Source organism: Glycine max, chromosome 20 (assembly GCF_000004515.6).
Source record: "Glycine max cultivar Williams 82 chromosome 20, Glycine_max_v4.0, whole genome shotgun sequence".
Taxonomy (NCBI): domain Eukaryota; kingdom Viridiplantae; phylum Streptophyta; class Magnoliopsida; order Fabales; family Fabaceae; genus Glycine; species Glycine max.
In genome coordinates this window covers 35,381,185-35,400,533 of record NC_038256.2, presented here as the reverse complement: position 1 = coordinate 35,400,533, position 19,349 = coordinate 35,381,185, and the positions used below count along the sequence as shown (strand labels likewise).

General features: G+C 38.9%; 2 protein-coding genes and 1 long non-coding RNA gene across 4 annotated transcripts; 1 reads left to right on the top strand and 2 right to left on the bottom strand.

Moving 5' to 3' along the window:
- Positions 1-3,153: 3,153 nt before the first annotated feature.
- On the bottom strand, positions 3,154-3,413 carry LOC121174282 (uncharacterized). The gene is made up of 2 exons (XR_005890263.1): positions 3,351-3,413; positions 3,154-3,253 (listed from the first exon to the last, which is right to left on the bottom strand). It is a non-coding gene; the product is annotated as an uncharacterized lncRNA (long non-coding RNA).
- A 3,935-nt stretch (positions 3,414-7,348) lies between these two features.
- LOC100816990 (uncharacterized) lies at positions 7,349-16,751 on the top strand. 2 transcript variants are annotated; one of them, XM_006605824.4, is made up of 9 exons: positions 7,364-7,751; positions 7,991-10,821; positions 12,594-13,770; positions 13,922-14,250; positions 14,320-14,517; positions 14,957-15,117; positions 15,397-15,485; positions 15,558-15,629; positions 16,411-16,751. In XM_006605824.4, the coding sequence occupies exons 1-8, from the start codon at positions 7,577-7,579 to the stop codon at positions 15,587-15,589; spliced, it is 4,992 nt and encodes a 1,663-aa protein (XP_006605887.1). In that variant the 5' UTR covers positions 7,364-7,576; the 3' UTR covers positions 15,590-15,629; positions 16,411-16,751. The 2 variants fall into 2 exon arrangements, with proteins under 2 accessions (XP_040869160.1, XP_006605887.1); XM_041013226.1 differs by lacking the exon at positions 14,320-14,517 and having other exon boundaries at positions 7,349-7,751.
- A 324-nt stretch (positions 16,752-17,075) lies between these two features.
- LOC100807903 (pentatricopeptide repeat-containing protein At5g04780, mitochondrial) lies at positions 17,076-19,349 on the bottom strand. Its single transcript, XM_006605823.4, has one exon. The coding sequence runs from the start codon at positions 19,237-19,239 to the stop codon at positions 17,383-17,385; it is 1,857 nt and encodes a 618-aa protein (XP_006605886.1). The 5' UTR covers positions 19,240-19,349; the 3' UTR covers positions 17,076-17,382.

Below are 19,349 nucleotides of genomic sequence, written 5' to 3'. Positions count from 1 at the left end.
CCGCATTTGTGGAGAGGTGGCACAGTGAGACTAGCACCTTCCACCTTCCAGTAGGAGAGCTGACGATCACATTGGATGATGTGTCGTCCATTCTACATTTGCCCATCACTGGCGCCTTGCACAGTTTCCACGCTCTTTCTACGGAGGAGGCCAGATTCTTGCTCACGGAGTTGCTGGAAGTGTCTGCGGAGGAGGCCAGAGCCGAGACAGCGCTCACACGTGGAGCATATGTACGATTAGGATGGGTTCGTGACATTTATGAGACCAGATGTCAGGCCCGGCGGTGGATTGTCGCAGCTCGCGCTTATTTGCTGCACCTTGTCGGTTGCACTCTTTTTGCTAATAAGAGTGCAACATACGTGCATGTGGTCCATCTTGACGCTTTCCGGGACCTCGCTCATAGTGGTGGTTACGCTTGGGGGGTTGCCGCGCTGGTTCATATGTACGACCAGTTAGATGAGGCTTGTAGGACCACCACCAGACAGCTTGCGGGGTACTTGACGCTATTTCAGGTAAATTTTGTGTTTATTAATATGTTAGGTTCGATTATGATTTAAACATGTTTTTATGTTATGTTAACCTCAATTATTGTGTAGTGCTGGATCTATGAGCACTTCCCTAGTGTGCATCAGTGCGTGACTGACAACACATACCAGGAGACGTCCCCACGTGCTTCCCGGTGGTTGACGTCGAAGGCGCACATGAAGGGCATCACAGGAGCACCCTACAGGGCACGTTGTGATGGTTTGACCGTCACAGATGTGTCCTGGTTGCCGTACACGGAGCATCGGGGTGTTAGGGCGTTTCAGGAGATTTCATCGTTCCAGGGTCAGCTCAGATGGGGTCCTATGATCGTCGCAGTTCGACCGGAGAGGGTGGTACGCCAGTTCGGTTACATCCAGAGCATCCCTCCGCCGCCTGTTAGTGCACGATTGTCACAGGAGCAGATAGATGACAGGTGGATGGAGTTTGCGGATCACTTACTACCTGCGGGTCAGCCTTGTTTAGTGCCTGGGCAGGTATCTGCGGATTACATTGAGTGGTTTTTCCGCATATCTCACCCTTTCATGACACCGACCCAGGCAGCTGACCAGCAGAGGGATGCACCAGCTGCAGACCCTGAGGACTACATACAGCCGCCCAGCCCCCAGGTTCCAGTGGCATTTGACCCCCCTCCATATGTGGTAAGATTATTTGCGCGTTTAATGTTTTATGAGTTGTTGTTTATTTTGAATTTCATAATAAATGTTTTTACTGACTTTGACAGGATGATTACGAGGGATATGAGGCGATTGCACAGAGGTTGGAGCGTGTGCTCAACCTTAGGATAGTCACTGCAGGCACAGAGTTATATGACATTATGCAGGACTGCCTGACGATCGCGAGAGGGGGACCCAGTGCTGATGGGACGGTCAGGGCTCGTCAGAGACGCCGCACGGACCATTGATCATTGTATTTATATTGTTGTGTTGTAGTTGACATGAATATTTGTAATTATTACAGTTTTTGTTTAATATAGTTGGCGTGTTTTGCACAGTTTATTATTTTATAATATAGTTTGTTATTCCGATTGTTTGTGGTCCTTAAGCAAAGTTTACGGTTGTTTTAAATTTATTTTTAAAAAAAGGGAACCTAGAATCATGAGTTTTGTTTGTAAGAATTACATAAAAAATAAAAGTTTTTAAAATAATTAATAAATCAGGAAATAGTCCCGTTCCCCAGTTCTCATGTTTGGACGTCAAAGAATCCAAAAAAAATAGTCCCGTTCCCCAGTTCCGTCAACTAACACGTCAAAACAAAGCCTCAAAATCGAAAAAAATAGGAAATGAACCCTTTTTCCATGTTCAAGTACCAATGTTTGGGATTTTTTTGCGTGGGTGTGCCTGTGCCCTGAGACAATGGAGGGCGGCCATTTCTCATGTTTGGACGTCAAAGAATCCAAAAAAATAGTCCCGTTCCCCAGTTCCGTCAACTAACACGTCAAAACAAAGCCTCAAAATCGAAAAAAATAGGAAATGAACCCTTTTTCCATGTTCAAGTACCCATGTTTGGGATTTTTTTGCGTGGGTGTGCCTGTGCCCTGAGACAATGGAGGGCGGCCATTTCTCATGTTTGGACGTCAAAGAATCCAAAAAAAATAGTCCCGTTCCCCAGTTCCGTCAACTAACACGTCAAAACAAAGCCTCAAAATCGAAAAAAATAGGAAATGAACCCTTTTTCCATGTTCAAGTACCCATGTTTGGGATTTTTTTTTCCAAATGCACAGAAGCTCCACGATCACAATCTTCAAAACCTATTCATTAAAGAAGCAAGAGAGTTCATTAAAGTTCAAACTTGGAATATTCTTATTCCCCTTGTATTCTTGTAACTCTCGCAAGCATACTCATCGTCACCATTAAAACGCATTCACGCATAGAAGGCGGCGCGCACATTCTCCAAGCAATTAATAGCCACCTTAAGTTACATATGATTCACTCTCATCATCGTATATTCCTATTTCGTATTCATATAAATTGCCAACTTCCTTTCATATTCCCCACGTTCTACTACTGTTTCAGCAAGGAAGGGACTTATAATCCTTCTTCAATACTTCAACGTCTTTATATATCTTCGTGTCTGGAGCATGATCATGGAGTCTCAGCCACTTATGGGTTGGAGCTCTTTCTACGAAATAGATGAAGAACCATTTCCATTTACGTGCCAATTTTCTTACAGGTAAACTATGAAACTTCTGTTCTATATCTTGATGCCATGATGAAATAGGAAATGATTTTACGTGTAGTCAAGTCAGCCAATGTGTTGTCGCTAATGTGTAGTCAAGTCAACCAATGTGTTGTTGAGCGACTGCTAGTTTCAAAATGTGTACTGAAGTCAACCAATGTGTTGTCACGCTCAAACTGTAACACGCATGCATGTCATTATGTGTTGTCAATTATGACAATGATGTATGCTGTACGCGTAAATGATTTTTGTTGGACCAACAATTTCCTTGCTTAACCAAACGAGTAGTTGATAATATTAATTGGTTAGTGACGGGTTACAACGAATTATATCGCATAATGAATACAAATAAATAAACAATGAATGTTTAGTCTTCATTTAGGTCTACATAGTGTGTTTTGAATGACATCAAGCTTGTGTATTCCTGCATTCTACTAATATATGGAATTGCCCATTGCTTTGCCTGAGAATAACAATTGGTTGACCACAACAGCGCTGGGGGCGGCAACGGACAATGGTCTTTCAAATAAACCTGTTGTACATGAACAAACATTATATCATGCGCTGACCGTGCCAAACGAACAAGCGAAGTCATTGCATAATTGTTACACTAACTATATTCAATGTACCTGAACAAAATGATTTCCAAACACGTGACCGACACATATGATGCGGTGGCCAGAAGAGTCAGGTGGTGGTTGACTTCTAAGAGGGAAAAATGTCATGCTTTGTTGTTGGGACAACGATACAAGGATTACGTTATACCGTGAAGCAATCACATATCCCATGTCTGTTATATCCATCCACTTGTCCACACTAACCTGAATGAACCAAACATACACATGTAAGTAATTTAAACATTGTTATTAAAAAAAATTAACCTAAAAACATACCTTTGAAAATCCATCAACAAGTAGGGACAACTTTAATTGTTCAAATCTCTCTGTGCCACCGAAGAGGTTCATGTACTCATGCGACCACCTGCCAAGTTCTTTAAGCAATTCATTACGCACTAACGGCCACGAATCTTCCCCCATACCTAATAAAGCGCCAATGGACCGATATCCACAGTTACCGTCCGCTTTCACATCCACAACGTCACGAATGAAACCTTGAAAGAATGACGCAAATTGATCCAACATCGGGATGATCCTTGTTGGCTAACGCGGTTGAGAACATGATGCACTTCGTTTCACTGGAGAGTTGCTGCTTTGAACAGAATGAAAAGCATCAACATACTCCCAGTAAGACGGATCACGCTTTGTGGATGTTTGACTTCTTTTCATCGGTTTCTTCGGTGCACCTTTAGTGTTCACCTTTGATGGAGGAGGGCACATAGAGTTATGATCAGGGTATGCGATTTCTCGAAGTTTACTCTTCAGATTTACTTTGCCAGCCACATCAAGTTCATCAAACCTTTTAGATATGACCTCTATTTCTTCCTTGATGGTGACTTCCGTCTCACATAACCCTTGGTCTGAAAAGCAAAGTCTCCTCCAAAAAAGATGGACTGACTCCAATGGGATGCTGCTAGCAGTATACCTAGAAAGCTCACATGCACAAGGAAGCCCGTGCGTGCTTCTCATCACACAACCACAAGAAGAGAGATTGTTGCCGAGATAACGTAGACGGTCAATCTCAGAAGCAATCTGATTTAAGGTTTTTTTATATACATGGCCAACCACATGCGTACTGGTTTCAAAGGATGCTTTAATTTCGACGTGTTGCAGCGTGATCATGTTGTTCATGGCATCCCAAACACTACATAGGTCTCCAACGCTATTTTGTAGTACTCTTTTGAGAGCCCAATGAGCTGATTCAACCCTACATTTAAAATACACAACAAACATGAAAATATACAACAATTAAATACCATTTAATATTAATCGTTACTAACAAATAAAATCAGTTGTTAATACCTGTTTGTTGTTGTGTTGCCTAGGTGCATGACCTTATTCGTCCATGCTGTAATAAATTTTTCCTTGTGGGGGATAATCCATGTGTCGTTAACATAGTCAACGAACATCGGCCAAGGCGAACAAGCAACTTGAAACTTCTGATATGACTCATGGAACTCGTATTCGGACGGACAATCAACCAAAGTACCCCAGTTATCCATTACATAGTCCCACGCATTTTTTTCCCCGATTAAAGATTTGCACTTCGCCTTCACATTCTTATCGATATGAAACCTGCACAACAAATTAGTAGGCTCGGGAAACACAGTTTTCACTGCATTCATCAGTGCTAGGTCTCTGTCAGTGACAATAACAAGAGGGAGGCGATCGTGTCTTAAAAATAGGCCTCGAAATCGTTCCAAAGCCCATACAATATTATTAACACGCTCAGCCTCCAGATATGCAAACCCAGCAGAGAATGTCATCGCCGTTGGTGTCACTCCAACAAAGTCAAGTAGTGGGAGTCTGTACCTGTTTGTTTTGTAGGTACTGTCTATAAAAAACACTAGATGACATGCATTGCATAACTTTACTGCATCTGGGTGACACCAAAACAGATCACGCACCACAACTTCATCCTTCAATCTATGCCAATGAATGTATTGATCACGTTCGAGAAGCTTCATCAGATGCTGCATTTCGGTATCAGCTCCTCTTATTGAAGAACGATATGCACTTCTTGCATTGTAAATTTGCTTTATCGTGGTGTAACTGTCGGCATTGTGTTCCTTCAACGTTAGCAAGATGTTTTTCGGTTTCACCATCGACTTTGTCATATCAGCAATAATTTTCTTTTCTTCCTTAGTCAATCGCCCGGCGTATGGATGTCCAACTAAGGACTTCGCCAATTCATGATTATGAATCCCACAGATCAACTTCACCATCCAACCTTCCCCTCCACGCACTGGTTTCCCACGAAGCCTGAAGGGACAACCACATTTCCTACTCCCGGTGTCTTTTCTAACGAATTCTTTATTTCTACACTTGTACGTACCACTCCTTTCACACCCAATTAACACAAATGAACTTCTTCCTCTGCTACCGGTCTCTGTGTCAGATCTCATAATCACTGCAACAAATCCATTTTCATGGGCAACTGTTCGAGCCCATTGCAAAACATCATCTCGAGTAGCGAATACCTACAACGCAACCCTAACACATTAATTTTCGTACAAACCATCAATTCAACCAATGACTCAAATTATCTATGATTACCTGAGATGTATTAAAAGCATTTGAACAATCGACATGTCGTTCATTCACTCCACATTCTTCTTGATTATCATAATCATAATCCATATGAACTTCTTGTGACATCGCAAAGTCATACCTCCATTGATCTTCGTCCATCTTAAGGACATATGCATCATACACAAGTACATTCAAATTATCATATAACCACATCCAAAAATTTACTACACCTTAAATAACAAACATATTAATAGGACATATGCATCATACACGACTATATTAAAATTATCACTATATTCTAAATTTATAACTACATTATTTACTTAAACTAAACTTATCACTATAATAAACAACTAATAAAACATTTTTGTACCATTATACATTTAAGTTACCTAAATCATTTAATATTATACCATTATACCTAATTAAATCAATAATCCACAACATATATAAACCAGAAATAAAAAAAAAATATAAAACAGAAATATATATACCATTATAAAACAAAAAAAATTATAATCCACAATATATATCATTATACCTAATTAAACCAATAATTCATTATTAACTAACAGAAATATATATAAAACAGAAATTAAAAAAATTATAAAACAGAAATTAATAAATTAGTAATAATTTAACATTCCGGAAGAAGGTCTTTCGGAAGTTACGAAGGCCAATTCCGGAAGAAGTGCTTCCGGAAGTAGTTTCCGGAAACACTTCTTCCGGAATTGGCCTTCGTAACTTCCGGAAGACCTTCATCCGGAAGTGGTCATTCCGGACCTTCCTCCTTCTGTGCCTAAAATTTCTTCCGGATACATTTTTTACTGTTTTTCTTCTCTAAAACGAAATAAACGCGTACCTCCGACAAAATAGGAACAACAGCCACTAATAAAACTTCAAATACGGAACACGGGACCACCAAATCTTCAAATACTTCACTTCACGGGACCACCAACAGACTGCTGAAGGGACCACCACCGAAACAACAGCAAACGGAAGAAGAAACAAAGCAAACGGAAGAAGAAACAAAGCAAACGGAAGAAGAAAGAAAGAAAGCGCAGTAAAACACAGCCTGAAGAAGAAAGAAAGAAAGCGCAGTAAAACACAGCCTGAAGACGTTAATTTAAAGAAATTTACACAAGGGCAAAATCGTCATTACATACGCATTAAAAAAAAAAACTAACTTCCGGAAGAAGCTTCTTCCGGAAACATTCCGGATGACGTTCTTCCGGAAATTGTCTGTGAGTATTTCCGGAAGACACAAATTATTCTTCCGGAAGAAGGTTCTTCAAGAAACTTCCCGGAAAAATTATTTCCGGAAACTTTCCGGAAGAACCTTCTTCCGGAAGAATAATTGCTGAAGGGCAGTTTCGCCACTTCACTGTTTGCTGGGTGCCCCAGCAATAATGCTGGGTGCACGTAGCAACTCCCTTTTGTTTGCGTCACGTAAATCCAGCAATTGGTGAAGACCTGGGCATTAAGTTGGGCCGAAACGGTAATGTCCAAATAAGCCCAACACATGACGCAACACAGCCCACACACCACACAGAGTTTGAACTTTGAAACATTCGAAGGGGGTGAATGAATGAATGAATCCATTTCCATTTTCCAACCCAATGAATTAAATCACTAACAGTATCCCAAAATTTGAATTGTAAACAGCGCCAAAACCACGCTATTCATCAATGTGAAGCGAAGAAGAAATGTCGGCGATGGAGAAGCACGTCGTGCAGATCTTCGAGCGAAAGAAGCGAATCATCGACCAATCACGACAACAGTGCCATCTCTGGGAGCAACACCTTTTCCCCAAACTCCGCCTCAACGGAATTCCCCCTCCGCCATGGCTCTGCAACTCTTCCCGTCACGCAGATCCACAAGGTAACAGACCCTCCCTCTCGCGTGAGATTTCCGTGTTAGGTCCCCCTGATTTTTGCTTCGCATTTTGTTATAATTACACGGAGGAACAATAATACCCGCTTCGTGGTTTCGTAGAAATGATAATTTACGTTCGCACACTTATTGAGGGAGCTAGTTTCAATAGCAATTCTATCATCTCGGCCAATTTTCCTTTGCGAAATTTAATCCTAATTTGGTGATAATGTATTCTCTCTCTGCAGGGTTAAGCAAAGATGATCTCGTTTCCGAAGTTCTAATTTCGCAACCACAATATAGAGTTCCTTTCCCCAGTGTGTGCAGCAATCTCGATTCTGTGTCCTATGGTGTTCAGTATCCAATTGGTTTGCATAATGAAGGTCGTGCTTTAGAAAAGGAGTGTAACACGGGAGATGGGGTTTCGAATTTTCCAGATTGTCCTGTCAACTATGCTGTATGTGCCTCAAGTGGTCCTCCTGAATTGGATTCAGGTGCTGTATCACCACCTCAGAATCAGATTGAAACAAGGGCCTCAGACAGTCACCACGACCCAGCTCCGTCTCTCGCAAAGTTGCAAAGGTCAAAGTCGAGGCAGAAGGCTCTGGAGCTACGTAATAGTGCAAAAGCACCCAGACGATTGTCAGGAGAAGATGATAATGCCTGTGTCTGTGCTGGCACAGTTACAGGTTCTGCACCCTCAACTCAAGAGGCAGAACATGCAATGGAGTCGGATGTGGTCAAAGATTTTCATTCCAACATCCAAAGTTGTTCCATGGAAGAAATGGAAGCATGTGTCTATGTAACTAACTACTCTGGCCGGATGACAAGATCTAAAAGCTCATCCCAGAAATTCAACTCTTTGAATGTTGCTAGTCCTTCTGTAGCGAAGGAAGATGGCCCTCTGCCTAATAATTTGAATGAGTCATTCGAGATAGTCAACCAACCTTGTTTTGCAAATGCAAGTTGTGGCATCAATGAAGCAAATAAACGAGAGTATCAGAGCAAGGAAGCTGGAAAAAGTGTGTATGATGAGAGATTAACAGAATCTAGAAGTTCTAGCCAGGCCAGATGTAACCGTGAATTGTTGAAGCTTGATAGCACCTTGGGCAGTGGCAAAGGAGTTGACTTCTGTGATCATAGACAACCAATTACACATGCTCAACTAACAGATTTAAGCAAAGCCTCTGATTGTAACAATGGAAGTGGTAGGAATACAGTTAAAGATGGCAATTCCTGCCTCAGCAAACAAGAAAGTAACATTCATGGTATGATAAAGTTACTTAGAGGTTCCTGCCCGTCACCAGGTCATGATCTTATGATGACTGGTGGTTTTGTAAGGTCTATTGACAAATCAGTGCCATTACCTCAACCTTCAATTTCACAGAATTCACAGGATCTTGTGCTGTCTGTTGTTGGGACATTCAATAGTCAAAAGGATCTGGACTTTTCTGCGCTAAAACCAAACGATCGTTTGAGTAGAAGTGGTTCTGAAAAGATTGAAAAAGTACTGAAGTCTTCCAGATACAATTTCTGTGAGCAGAGTGCTACCTGCTCTGAATCTGCTGGTAAGAAGTCTTGGAATGTACCGCCTACCAAACTGGATGCTAGAAGGTTATCCTCAAGTCCAGAGTATTCCAAATTAGATACAGAAATTGGCAGGAATTCTGCAGACAAGGAGAACGTTGCGGCACTAGCTGCTTCTGGAAAAATGAGGGCTGTGGTTACTTCTGCAAATGAAGGATCATTAAGGCCAGTGAGTTCTTCCAATTTATATGGTGGGCCTTCAAATTTAGAATCAGTATATGTTGAAGCAGCGGTGGATGAGAAAGTCTTGGATGTTCAAGAAAATATACCGTATGGTGCCCTTCCCACTGATAATGTTGAGCACAGATCTGCTGCAATTGTTGGCAAAGTTGAAGCTGACTTTGATGGATTAGTTGAAAAAGATCCTTATTGTGTTATCCCTAAGGTTGGGCAGAATGTATCAGTCTTGAAGCCGCCCACTGATTTTACCATGTCTGTGATGCCTAAGCAACTTGATTTTGATGATGTAGAGGAGACAAGTATGAGTGGAATTTGTAGTCCTGATTTGAAAGAGGGTCAACAGGGAGTGTCACCAGAAGAACCTCTGAACTCTTTGGAACCTGTAAAATTACTTGAAGAGGAAACTTCTTCTGTATGCCAAAGTAAGTGCAACTCCTTAGGGGAGATGCCTTCGCTGCAAATGCAGGAAGTACCGATCAGAGAAGAGGAGCCTCGTATGGAATATTGTGCAAGTCACTTAGAGGAGGAAGATATAGCTAGGGAAACACTAAGTGCCGCGCCACCAAACAAAGAGATGCCTATGGTTCAGAATGGATTCTGTATTCTTACTTCTTCGTTGATGAATCATTCTTGTCCTTCACAAGTTGCCGGTGAAAATTCATCAAGAAGTTTGTCAAAAGAAGTTATGCCAACCAAATTTGTTTCAGTAAACAGTACACTAGAAAATGATGAAAGTAGTGCTAAGTTGGCAGATTCTTCTGAAGCAGTTACGGGAAATGATCTGCATAAATCCACAGATGCAAATGTTACAAATTTCACTGTTGCGTTCCCATTTTCTGCTCCCATGGCTGATGTGAATGTTGGTTTGGCACGACAGGGCCCTAATAGCATTACCTTGTGTCAAGATGGTGACGTGTTGCGGAAGACATTGCTCAGCGAAGGAAAAATTACCAGTTTTTCACCTGATTTCCAGATTTTCAGAAGTTCCACTAAAAGTTTCACTTATGATGTGGAACATTCTTGTCCTCAGCATAAAAGAAGGAAGATTGAAATTGAAACGGAGAGATTTCGAGCCGCCTCTTCAAACCTCTTGGAAAAACCATGTGATTCTATTGACCAAAGGCCCGCAAGTAGAAACTTGAGTATTGAAGAAGACAGCCGGGAGATTGCCCTAGAAGTTCAAAATTTGCCATCTGATCCAGAGGATGATATAGGACATCAATCTATTAGTAACATCCCAACAGATGAAATGCAATACAACGGGGAATGCCAAACAATGGAAGACTCTTCACTTAAAGTGCGAAAAGAAGAGGTACATAATATTTTGTTTTACGTTCTGAAAATATTAAGACTAGTCTGTGTAAGATTTCTTTCTTTAGGACTAAATATTAAATATGAATTTTCTGTACACCTTGCACTAGCGGAGTTGGCATAAAATAATTCAATATCATATTGTATGTCACAAAGTCTTGGTTAATATCTTCGAACTTCAATGTCATAGTTATTGCGCTGTGTTGCTTTTGCATAGACACAAGTAGATTTATTTTATTCGATGTCACGGGCTCCTTTGAAAGCTATTTTAGATATATTTGTTTTTGAGAAATGAAAATTATGTACTTCAACTTTCCTCAAAATACCAACAAGATTTCTGTCAATGTCTATGTGATGTTCTCAGGAAGACTAGATCAAGGAGCGTGATAAAATAGAAAATCTATTTAGAATGTAGAGAAGTGAAAATGCTGAAGTGATAATTGTGTCACTGTGGAGTAAAATTGATCTATCAAAACGTTGTTTGGTCGATCAGTTTAGGATTAGAGCAACGATAGAGAACAAAGAAACAGATAGAGGAGTAAGTTGGGAAGAGAGTTCAGTTACTTTAGAATCCAAGGTTAAAACACAATCCTTATTCAAATAGAAAAACACTATTCTTTAAAATTTATATGAAAAACACCGAAAATGCAATATAATTTAGAGAAAAACTGAGTCAAATAAAAATGAAAAGAAGAAATCCTAAGAGATGATAAAACCCCATATGAAACATCTATACATTGAATTGAAGATGTCAATATAATTTTTTTTCTTTTGTTTTCTTCTAAATTATAGTGTTTAAAGATTGGCTGAGAGTAGACATTTCATGACAAATGAGCTAGTGGAAAGTTGAATATATGATCCAATAGCTATTTACTATAGATAAATAATAGTTTTATGCTACATTTATATTGAAGTGGATGCAGAAAGTGTGAAAAAGGATTGCCATCTGTCAAAAGGGGCGAGGAGGGAGACACAGATAAGAGATAAAAGTGAGAATTCTATGTTGGTTAATAATACAAGTGAATCTTGACGAATGTAAGAATAATTTAGGTAAGCTGATATTAAAAAGGAATGAAATTTAAAACTTAACTCTCGAAAACTACTGATATAATTTTACGTTGGTTCTTTAATCTGAGGTTTCTTTCTTTACTTGTAAGTATAGAACACTATGGCATTGTTTGATCCATGGATTGGTTATTGTTTTTGTACATGTATATTCTTTTCTATTTAACACTGCTTAGCATGCATTACCTTTCCTTCTACGAATATCAGAAACTTGAATAATTGAATTGTTTGGATGGTGATACATTTATAGAGAATTGGTGAACAGGCGGAAAGGCACAATCTACTAACTTGCTGGGTTGTGAACAATAAGGTTTCAGGCAAAAATTGAGGTTTACTATTTTATTTAACAAATAATTTAGACTTCAAGATCTGAGATGTTTTGCTGGATTCATCGGTGGCTTGTTTTAACATACATTTTATATTTTTATGTAGCCAGAACTATAAAATGACTTTTACTATTTATTTAACAAAAAAGTCAGACTTCAAGTTCTCAGATGTTTTGCTGGATGTCTTTGTTTGTCAGTGGCTTGTGTTAAAATATGTTGGTATTCAGCCAGAACTACACCTGTAACCGAAAATTTTGCAATATCTTACTCTTTAGGAAAGTGAATATGCAGATGTATGAGCGTAGTTTTAGAGCTGTAAAAGTTGCCTTTTCATTTTATAAAACGTTCTGAATAGGCTTTTAAATGGTTTTCCTGTTGGCAGAAATGTACTTTGGATGGAAGAGACAGAAGTGAAGACACCCTTCTGTTGGCAGTGGCAAATCCATCAGGTTTTAGTATTGACTCAACGATGGGATGCACCATGGATGAGAAGGTGGAGTCGTGGCATCATCAGGTCAGTTGTGGACAGGAATGTGCAGAACATCTGAGTTGTGTTGAAAAAAGCACCTCAAGTAGAAGAGTGTATCCAGGAGGAAATGCTAAATTCTCAGATGGAATGTCTGCTTCTCCAGGAATGCAATGCTTGGATTTGGTTGGTACAGATGAGACTATACCAGAGCTTGAAGGGTTCATTATGCAAGCAGATAATGCACAGCCATGCATTACTGGAGATCAAATGGATTTGGAAGAGATGGATTTGGAAAAGATGGATTTGGAAGAGATAGATCTTCCAAGTAACTCAATAGATTATACATCCCTTGGTAAATCTAGGTTCATGCATTCTTCATTGTGCAATACTTTAACCCCATATAAGATTCATAACGTACCAGAGCCCTATCAGTCTTTACCTAATGGACTTCTGAAGGGCTTAGGTATAAGGACTTCCCTTCCTCTAAGCGATGGAAGTCCAAGGTCCCTTTCTGATTGCCAACCAAATTGCAAGGGTCAGTACACTTCTTCAGTTCAAACTCTTTGGGATCGAATTAATTCGAACCTGGGCAGTTCAGGAAAGCGTAGGAGTTTAAAACTAGACCTTCCCTGCATTACTGAAGAAAATGAAAATGTGGACGAGATTCCTGGTACATTCCAAAGGGGCATTGGTTCCGAAGGAATGGCTGGTTCAAATATTAGAGAACCCCTAGCTGAGATTGTAGATAATGCAAACCCCTCTACGTCAGTTTTACAAGATGATATATTAACAGGTGGACGTAAAGATATTTTAAGCACAGAGTTTAATCTCAGTGGGACTTGCGATAAGGTAAAAAATAAGCTTGACAAGCAGGATGGCAATAGGAAAAGATTCACAAGAAAGGGGAAGGAGAACCATAATATTTCTCTTGGAGCGAATGGTGTCAAGAGGACTGCTGGATCAGTTTGCAAAAGGCCGAAGTTATCTGGAAAAGATAGTATGAAACAAGGCCCCATTAACAATATTGTATCCAACGTTTCTTCCTTTATTCCATTAGTTCAACAAAAACAAGCGGCTGCTGTTGTTACAGGTAACTGACCTTATCTATAGAGTGACTTTTAAATAGATATTTTCTATTATAAAATTTGCCTTCTTGGAGACTGAAATTCATCTTGACATGGTAAAATACAAAGGATCATTCACTTTGATAATTATTTGAACCTTACTGTTTGAACACGTAGGCAAGAGAGATGTCAAAGTGAAGGCCCTGGAGGCAGCTGAGGCTGCCAAGCGTATGGCTGAAAAAAAAGAGAACGAGCGCAAGATGAAGAAGGAGGTGTTGCGACTTGAGCGGGAAAGGTTGGAGCTGGAGCTGCAGAAGAAAAAGAAAGAGGAAGAACGAAAGAAAAAAGAGGAACAAATGGCAGCAAAGAAGCGGCAGATGGAAGATGAAGAAAAAAAGGAGAAAGAAAAAAAAAGGAAGCGAGTTAATGACAAGAAGAAGCAGCAGCAAGACCATATGAAGATACAGGCCAAGAAGGAAGAGATAAAAATACAACGCCGAGCTACGGTAAAATAGTTTTCCCTCCCTCTCTCTCTTCTTTTAGGAAAATGCTAATACATGGGATGTCTGGTCTAGGATGAAGTCCAAGAAAATAAGAAAATTATAGATGAAAGAGAAAATCATAAGAATTTGTCGGTGCAAGACAAAAGAGAGTGCAATATGGAGAAAATTTCTGAAACCGAACCGTTGACCATGGTGGATTTGGCAAATGACAAAAAAGAATCGCATCCTGATTATTCGGAATCTGTGAATGATTGTGCTAATAATGGACAGGTAATATTATTTTATATGCCCCTCTTCTATGTTGTTAATGTTCATATTTTGAAGAACTTCATAGTACTTTTGGTCAAGGCTAGGAGGAATATTTTCCCACTGTATGAAAATAAGTGTTCTTCTTTTAATGATGTATGACATACTTATTTTCTAGTCACTCTAATAGAACCAATGTTTTTAATGTGATCTCATGTGATTTTAGCTTTGAAATGTTCTTATTACTAATTTTTAAAGCCTCTTGCTTCCAAGCATATGGTGCTTAACAATTGAAGTCGGGGATATATGATTTATCCAATTAGCCTTTGGCTTATCATTATTCTGATCGGAGGAGAAAGACTTCTATGTAGTAAACTTTCAATCATACATATTGAATATTTAATTTTGTGTTTTGGACTTGCTTTTATAATCATCTGAACATTTAAAATTTACGTCTTTATAGGTAATGGACAATCTGATTAAAGCCACTGAAGATGATGACTTGATCATAAAAGACTCACTTCAAGAGCAGTCATACGATATCTCTCCATATAGAGGTTCAGATGATGAAGATGAAGACGAGGATGACCTTCCAAATAATAAGTTAATCCCTTCATGGGCAAGGTTTGTGACTGTTCAAGTTTTTGGAGCCTATCTGTTTTATAGCGCCATTCTTTAATTTGATATCTGGGGGTTTGAAACCCCTCGTAGTATATGTGGGTCTTTTTTATTCAAACTGAAAGAAGGAAAACAAAATTAAATATATATTGCCTTAAACTTTCTGTAAGTAATCAGATTACTGGAGTCTGATGATATTTAATATTTACTGCTTGAGGATAGAAATTCGTGGAAATTTTAGCTTATCCATTTTTCTGAAAAATTGAGTCTGGTTGCTTTCTGCAGTAAGCATAGCCTGTCTCTGATTGTTTCTTCCCAGAAAATGGACCCAGAAACGATATTTCCTCCGCAAAGTTTTTGTAATATAGCAGAAGGTAACTCTTGAAATTTACGAAGTTGAATATATTAGTTGTCTGAAACTAAGCATTAACTGCCTTCTTTTGTAGTTCTCCTGCCTCGGAAGCTTCAGTTACAGTAGCAGAGCACAGTGATTTTAGTAACACGGGATTGTGTTAAAGGTATGCTGCCTCTTTACATGTATGCATGGAAAGAAGCATTTTATTCCCTTTTAACGGTTTGTTGGCCTAATTGGGAATTCTGAAGGTCAATAATTTGTTCTAATATTCTATCTGTTTGTAAACTACATGTATTGCCATTGTCTTATAAGAATCACTATGGGTTCACAACTGTGAATTCTTACACCCAATGAATAAGTTTAACATTGACAACTTATATACAATATAGTGATGATGCGCAAATACCAGATTTAATGATAGTACAATATCCACTTTATCTGCCATAATGGATTTAAGTTTTATGGTTGAGTTTCACTTTTCTTCGGAATATGGTGGAAGGTTTATTTTTTCTCTTATATCATTCAGCAATTACTCTTTTGGAATAAAATATATTGAAAATTGATAAGTGATATGAAATTAAAAAACGTGACGGGAAGTTGCTTTTGGACATTTATTTTTTTCTATTAAAATTAAAACCAATCAAATGGTTGAAACAAGGGTAGACGACTGTGGATGCCTTGCGATAGGCCCATCCACTAAATTGGAAAGATCATCGCATTCGCAGCGATGACGGAGAAGCAATTTATCTTGTATTGAGTCCTAAGCATTATAAATAGTGTTTTTTAAAGCTACATCGTACTTCAAATTTTTAACCGGACTTGAATTTTCCGAACAGTTATTTATTTATTTTACTTTGCACACAATATAGTTTTATACTAATAAAGGTTTCTAATGTATATTTATCTGACAATAGAGTTACTGGGCTCTTGTTTGCTTGTGGCAGATTTTTAAGAGCTTCATTTAGAATGAAGATGTAGCGGCCCAGATGATGAAAATTAGATCTCTTGATGCACCCTCAAATCTACTGCTTCTAAGGATCCCCTTGGAATTATTTTGTAGTTTGTACAGTATCAGAAAGTCACTGTATATATAAGGCATTTCCTCTATTTCTTTTTTAGCCACTCTTAGAGTTTTAGTGTGAAGCTATCTTTCAAAACGCTGAAATTGTATTACATCTGTATTGAAGCTTCCGCTGAAGGTCTAAAAGATCAGCTGAGGATGTCATAATGTAATTCTTACCCTTAGGTTCCAAAATCCAAATATTTAATGCTATTTTAAATTTAATTACATGCACAATTGTACTTGTTTTGTTCCTGTTAGATTATAATTATAATATATAAAACCTGCGTAACTTCATCGTTGACAGTGCTGGTACTTTCTAATTTTCTGTAATTTGTTTCTCAATGGCTAGAGTTTACGAATATTAATGAATGATTTGAAGTTTTCCCCACACAGGACTTCTTTTACCGGTTTGAGGTAATTTGCTCTTAATTGTGTATTGTCAAAGGTGAAATGTCCTCTGGCAAATATAAGCTGATACTCACAACACCAGTCAACTATTACCATCGTGTCCCCTTCAAAGCCCAACATAATGTCAAAAGACAAAACTGATTTCCAAGATTAAGAGTTACCACGCAGTGGATGTGCATCAAGTGTAAAGTAACTAATACTTCAGTATTTTTTAACAAATTCGACGTGAGTCGGTGTTGTGCACCAAATGCAGTTCCCTTCGCACTTTACGACAAACTGAAATCAACCATTTGCATCAGAAAAAAAAGTTCCGACGTCCTATAAAACATGGATAGGTGATTACCCAACCAAAGTCACTCAAATATGGTTTAAGGATGCAGAGATGAAAGTTTAACATAAAACCCGCGCTAGTTGGACTTAATAAAAATAAATATATATCATAACTTTACCAAAACTCTCCACAGGAACAGAATCCATCCTTAAAGTGGTGAAAACGGTTTGTATCTCGAACAATAATCTCCCTGCTTGTAGACTTGGACACAAGTTTCATAAAAGTGTGGCAATCACCACAAATTCTGAGATTTTTTATAATCCTTATTGGTATATCTCTAGGCAAACACATCAATCCAAAGGTAATGGCAAGCTTCTCACTGTGGTGCCTCAAAAGCATCTGTTTCCTGTTCTCTTCCACGTCGTGCAGGTCATTACTGGTATCAACCTTGTAATTCAACTTCTTCAACTCTACCACTAAATTATCCAACTTAGCATAAATATCATCGATTTGTGGATGATTTCTTTCACCAACAGTAAATGAATGAATTTTATTCTTAATTTCAATCCAACTTGTACCCCTTTCCTTCCTCACATCAGTTTCTCTCAGAAGCTTCCTTGCTCTTGCAACTTCATCCCACTTTTTATTAGCTGCATATATATTTGCTAACAAAATGTGGTTTCCTGCATTGTTAGGCTCCATTTCAAACAGATACTTGGCGGCAATCTCAGCAAACTCAATATTGCCATAAATTTTACAAGAGGCTAGAAGTGAACCCCACATAGAACTAGTTGCATTAAATGGCATTCTTTCTATCAAGTCATAAGCCTTGTGAACAAGTCCTGCTCGACCAAGAATATCAATCATACATGAGTAGTGAAGGACACTCGGTGAAAGATTGTGCTGTCTGACCATGAGATCAAAATATTTCTGTCCTTCTTCATGCAAACCCATATGACTACATGCATTTAGTACACACACATATGTTACATCATCAGGAAAGAAGCCTCTTTGCTGCATTTTTTCAAATAAGATCATAGCCTCTGGTGCACGAGCATGTCTAGCAAACCCAGAGATCATTGCGTTCCATAAAACAATGCTCCTAACCTCCAAAACACCTTGAAACACAAGGTAAGCTTCTCTTATGCAGCCACATTTGGCATACATGTCTATAAGGGAGGAAGAAACATAAATGTTTGAACCAAATCCAGACTTATGTGAAATGGCATGCACTTGCTTCCCTTCAATCAAAGTTGCCAGGCCAGCGCAAGCACTAACAGCAGATGATATCATAAATGGGTCCTGATCAAAACCCATCAACTGAGCATTGCGAAAAATTAGCAAGGCCTCTTCATGAAACCCATTTTGCACATATCCTGCCATCATTGAACTCCACGTAACAGCGTTCTTTTCAGGCATACTCTCAAACATCTGACTTGCATCTTTTATTGAAGAGCACTTAGCATAGACATGGAGTAAAGCAGTTCCAACAAAACAATTTGAATCTATGGCAGCCTTAATTGAAAAAGCATGCAACTGCATGCACTCAAGTATAGCACATTTGAAGGCACAGTTGCATAGAACACTGGAAATGGTAAATTCATTGAATGGTGTTCCCTCTCTTTGCATTTGAATTAAGAGTTTTAGAGCTTCCCGATCCTCTGCATTCTGGGTAAGTGCTCCAATCACTGTATTCCACGAAACTAAGCTTTTCACTGGCATTTCATTGAACTTTTTGCGAGCACTGTCAACTAAAGAGCATTTGGAGTACATGTTAATCAGCATATTTGACGTTAATATGTCCATTTCCAAGCCGATGCGAATAATCTGAGCATGGCATGCTCTTCCTCCCATGGATGATCTTGTTTTCGCACATAACTGCAAAAGATAGTGCAAATTTGACACACGATCTATGTGAACAACATTTTCAACTTTGGAGGACTCAGGTTTGGCCTCAGAAATAACTGTTAATTTCCTGATATGGATGCCGTAACAATTACAAAATCTCTCACACCTTCTCAACGTTTTCATATCATTGTAGTGAGAACAAAGGTAAAAATTGTGCTTTCAGTATCTCTCAACCTCCCTTAGAAGCAAGCGCAGATGCATTATTTATTCTTTTTAGGGTAAATACGCAAATT

What these genes read in the sequence shown, in the direction of transcription:
- LOC100807903 (XM_006605823.4), bottom strand. Translation starts at nt 19,239, where the DNA reads ATGAAAACGTTGAGAAGGTGTGAGAGATTTTGTAATTGTTACGGCATC.
- LOC100816990 (XM_006605824.4), top strand. Translation starts at nt 7,577, where the DNA reads ATGTCGGCGATGGAGAAGCACGTCGTGCAGATCTTCGAGCGAAAGAAG. An exon ending in TTAAAGTGCGAAAAGAAGAG is followed by an intron (nt 10,822 to 12,593) that starts GTACATAATATT and finishes TCCTGTTGGCAG; the next exon opens with AAATGTACTTTGGATGGAAG. An exon ending in TTTTTGTAATATAGCAGAAG is followed by an intron (nt 15,486 to 15,557) that starts GTAACTCTTGAA and finishes CTTCTTTTGTAG; the next exon opens with TTCTCCTGCCTCGGAAGCTT.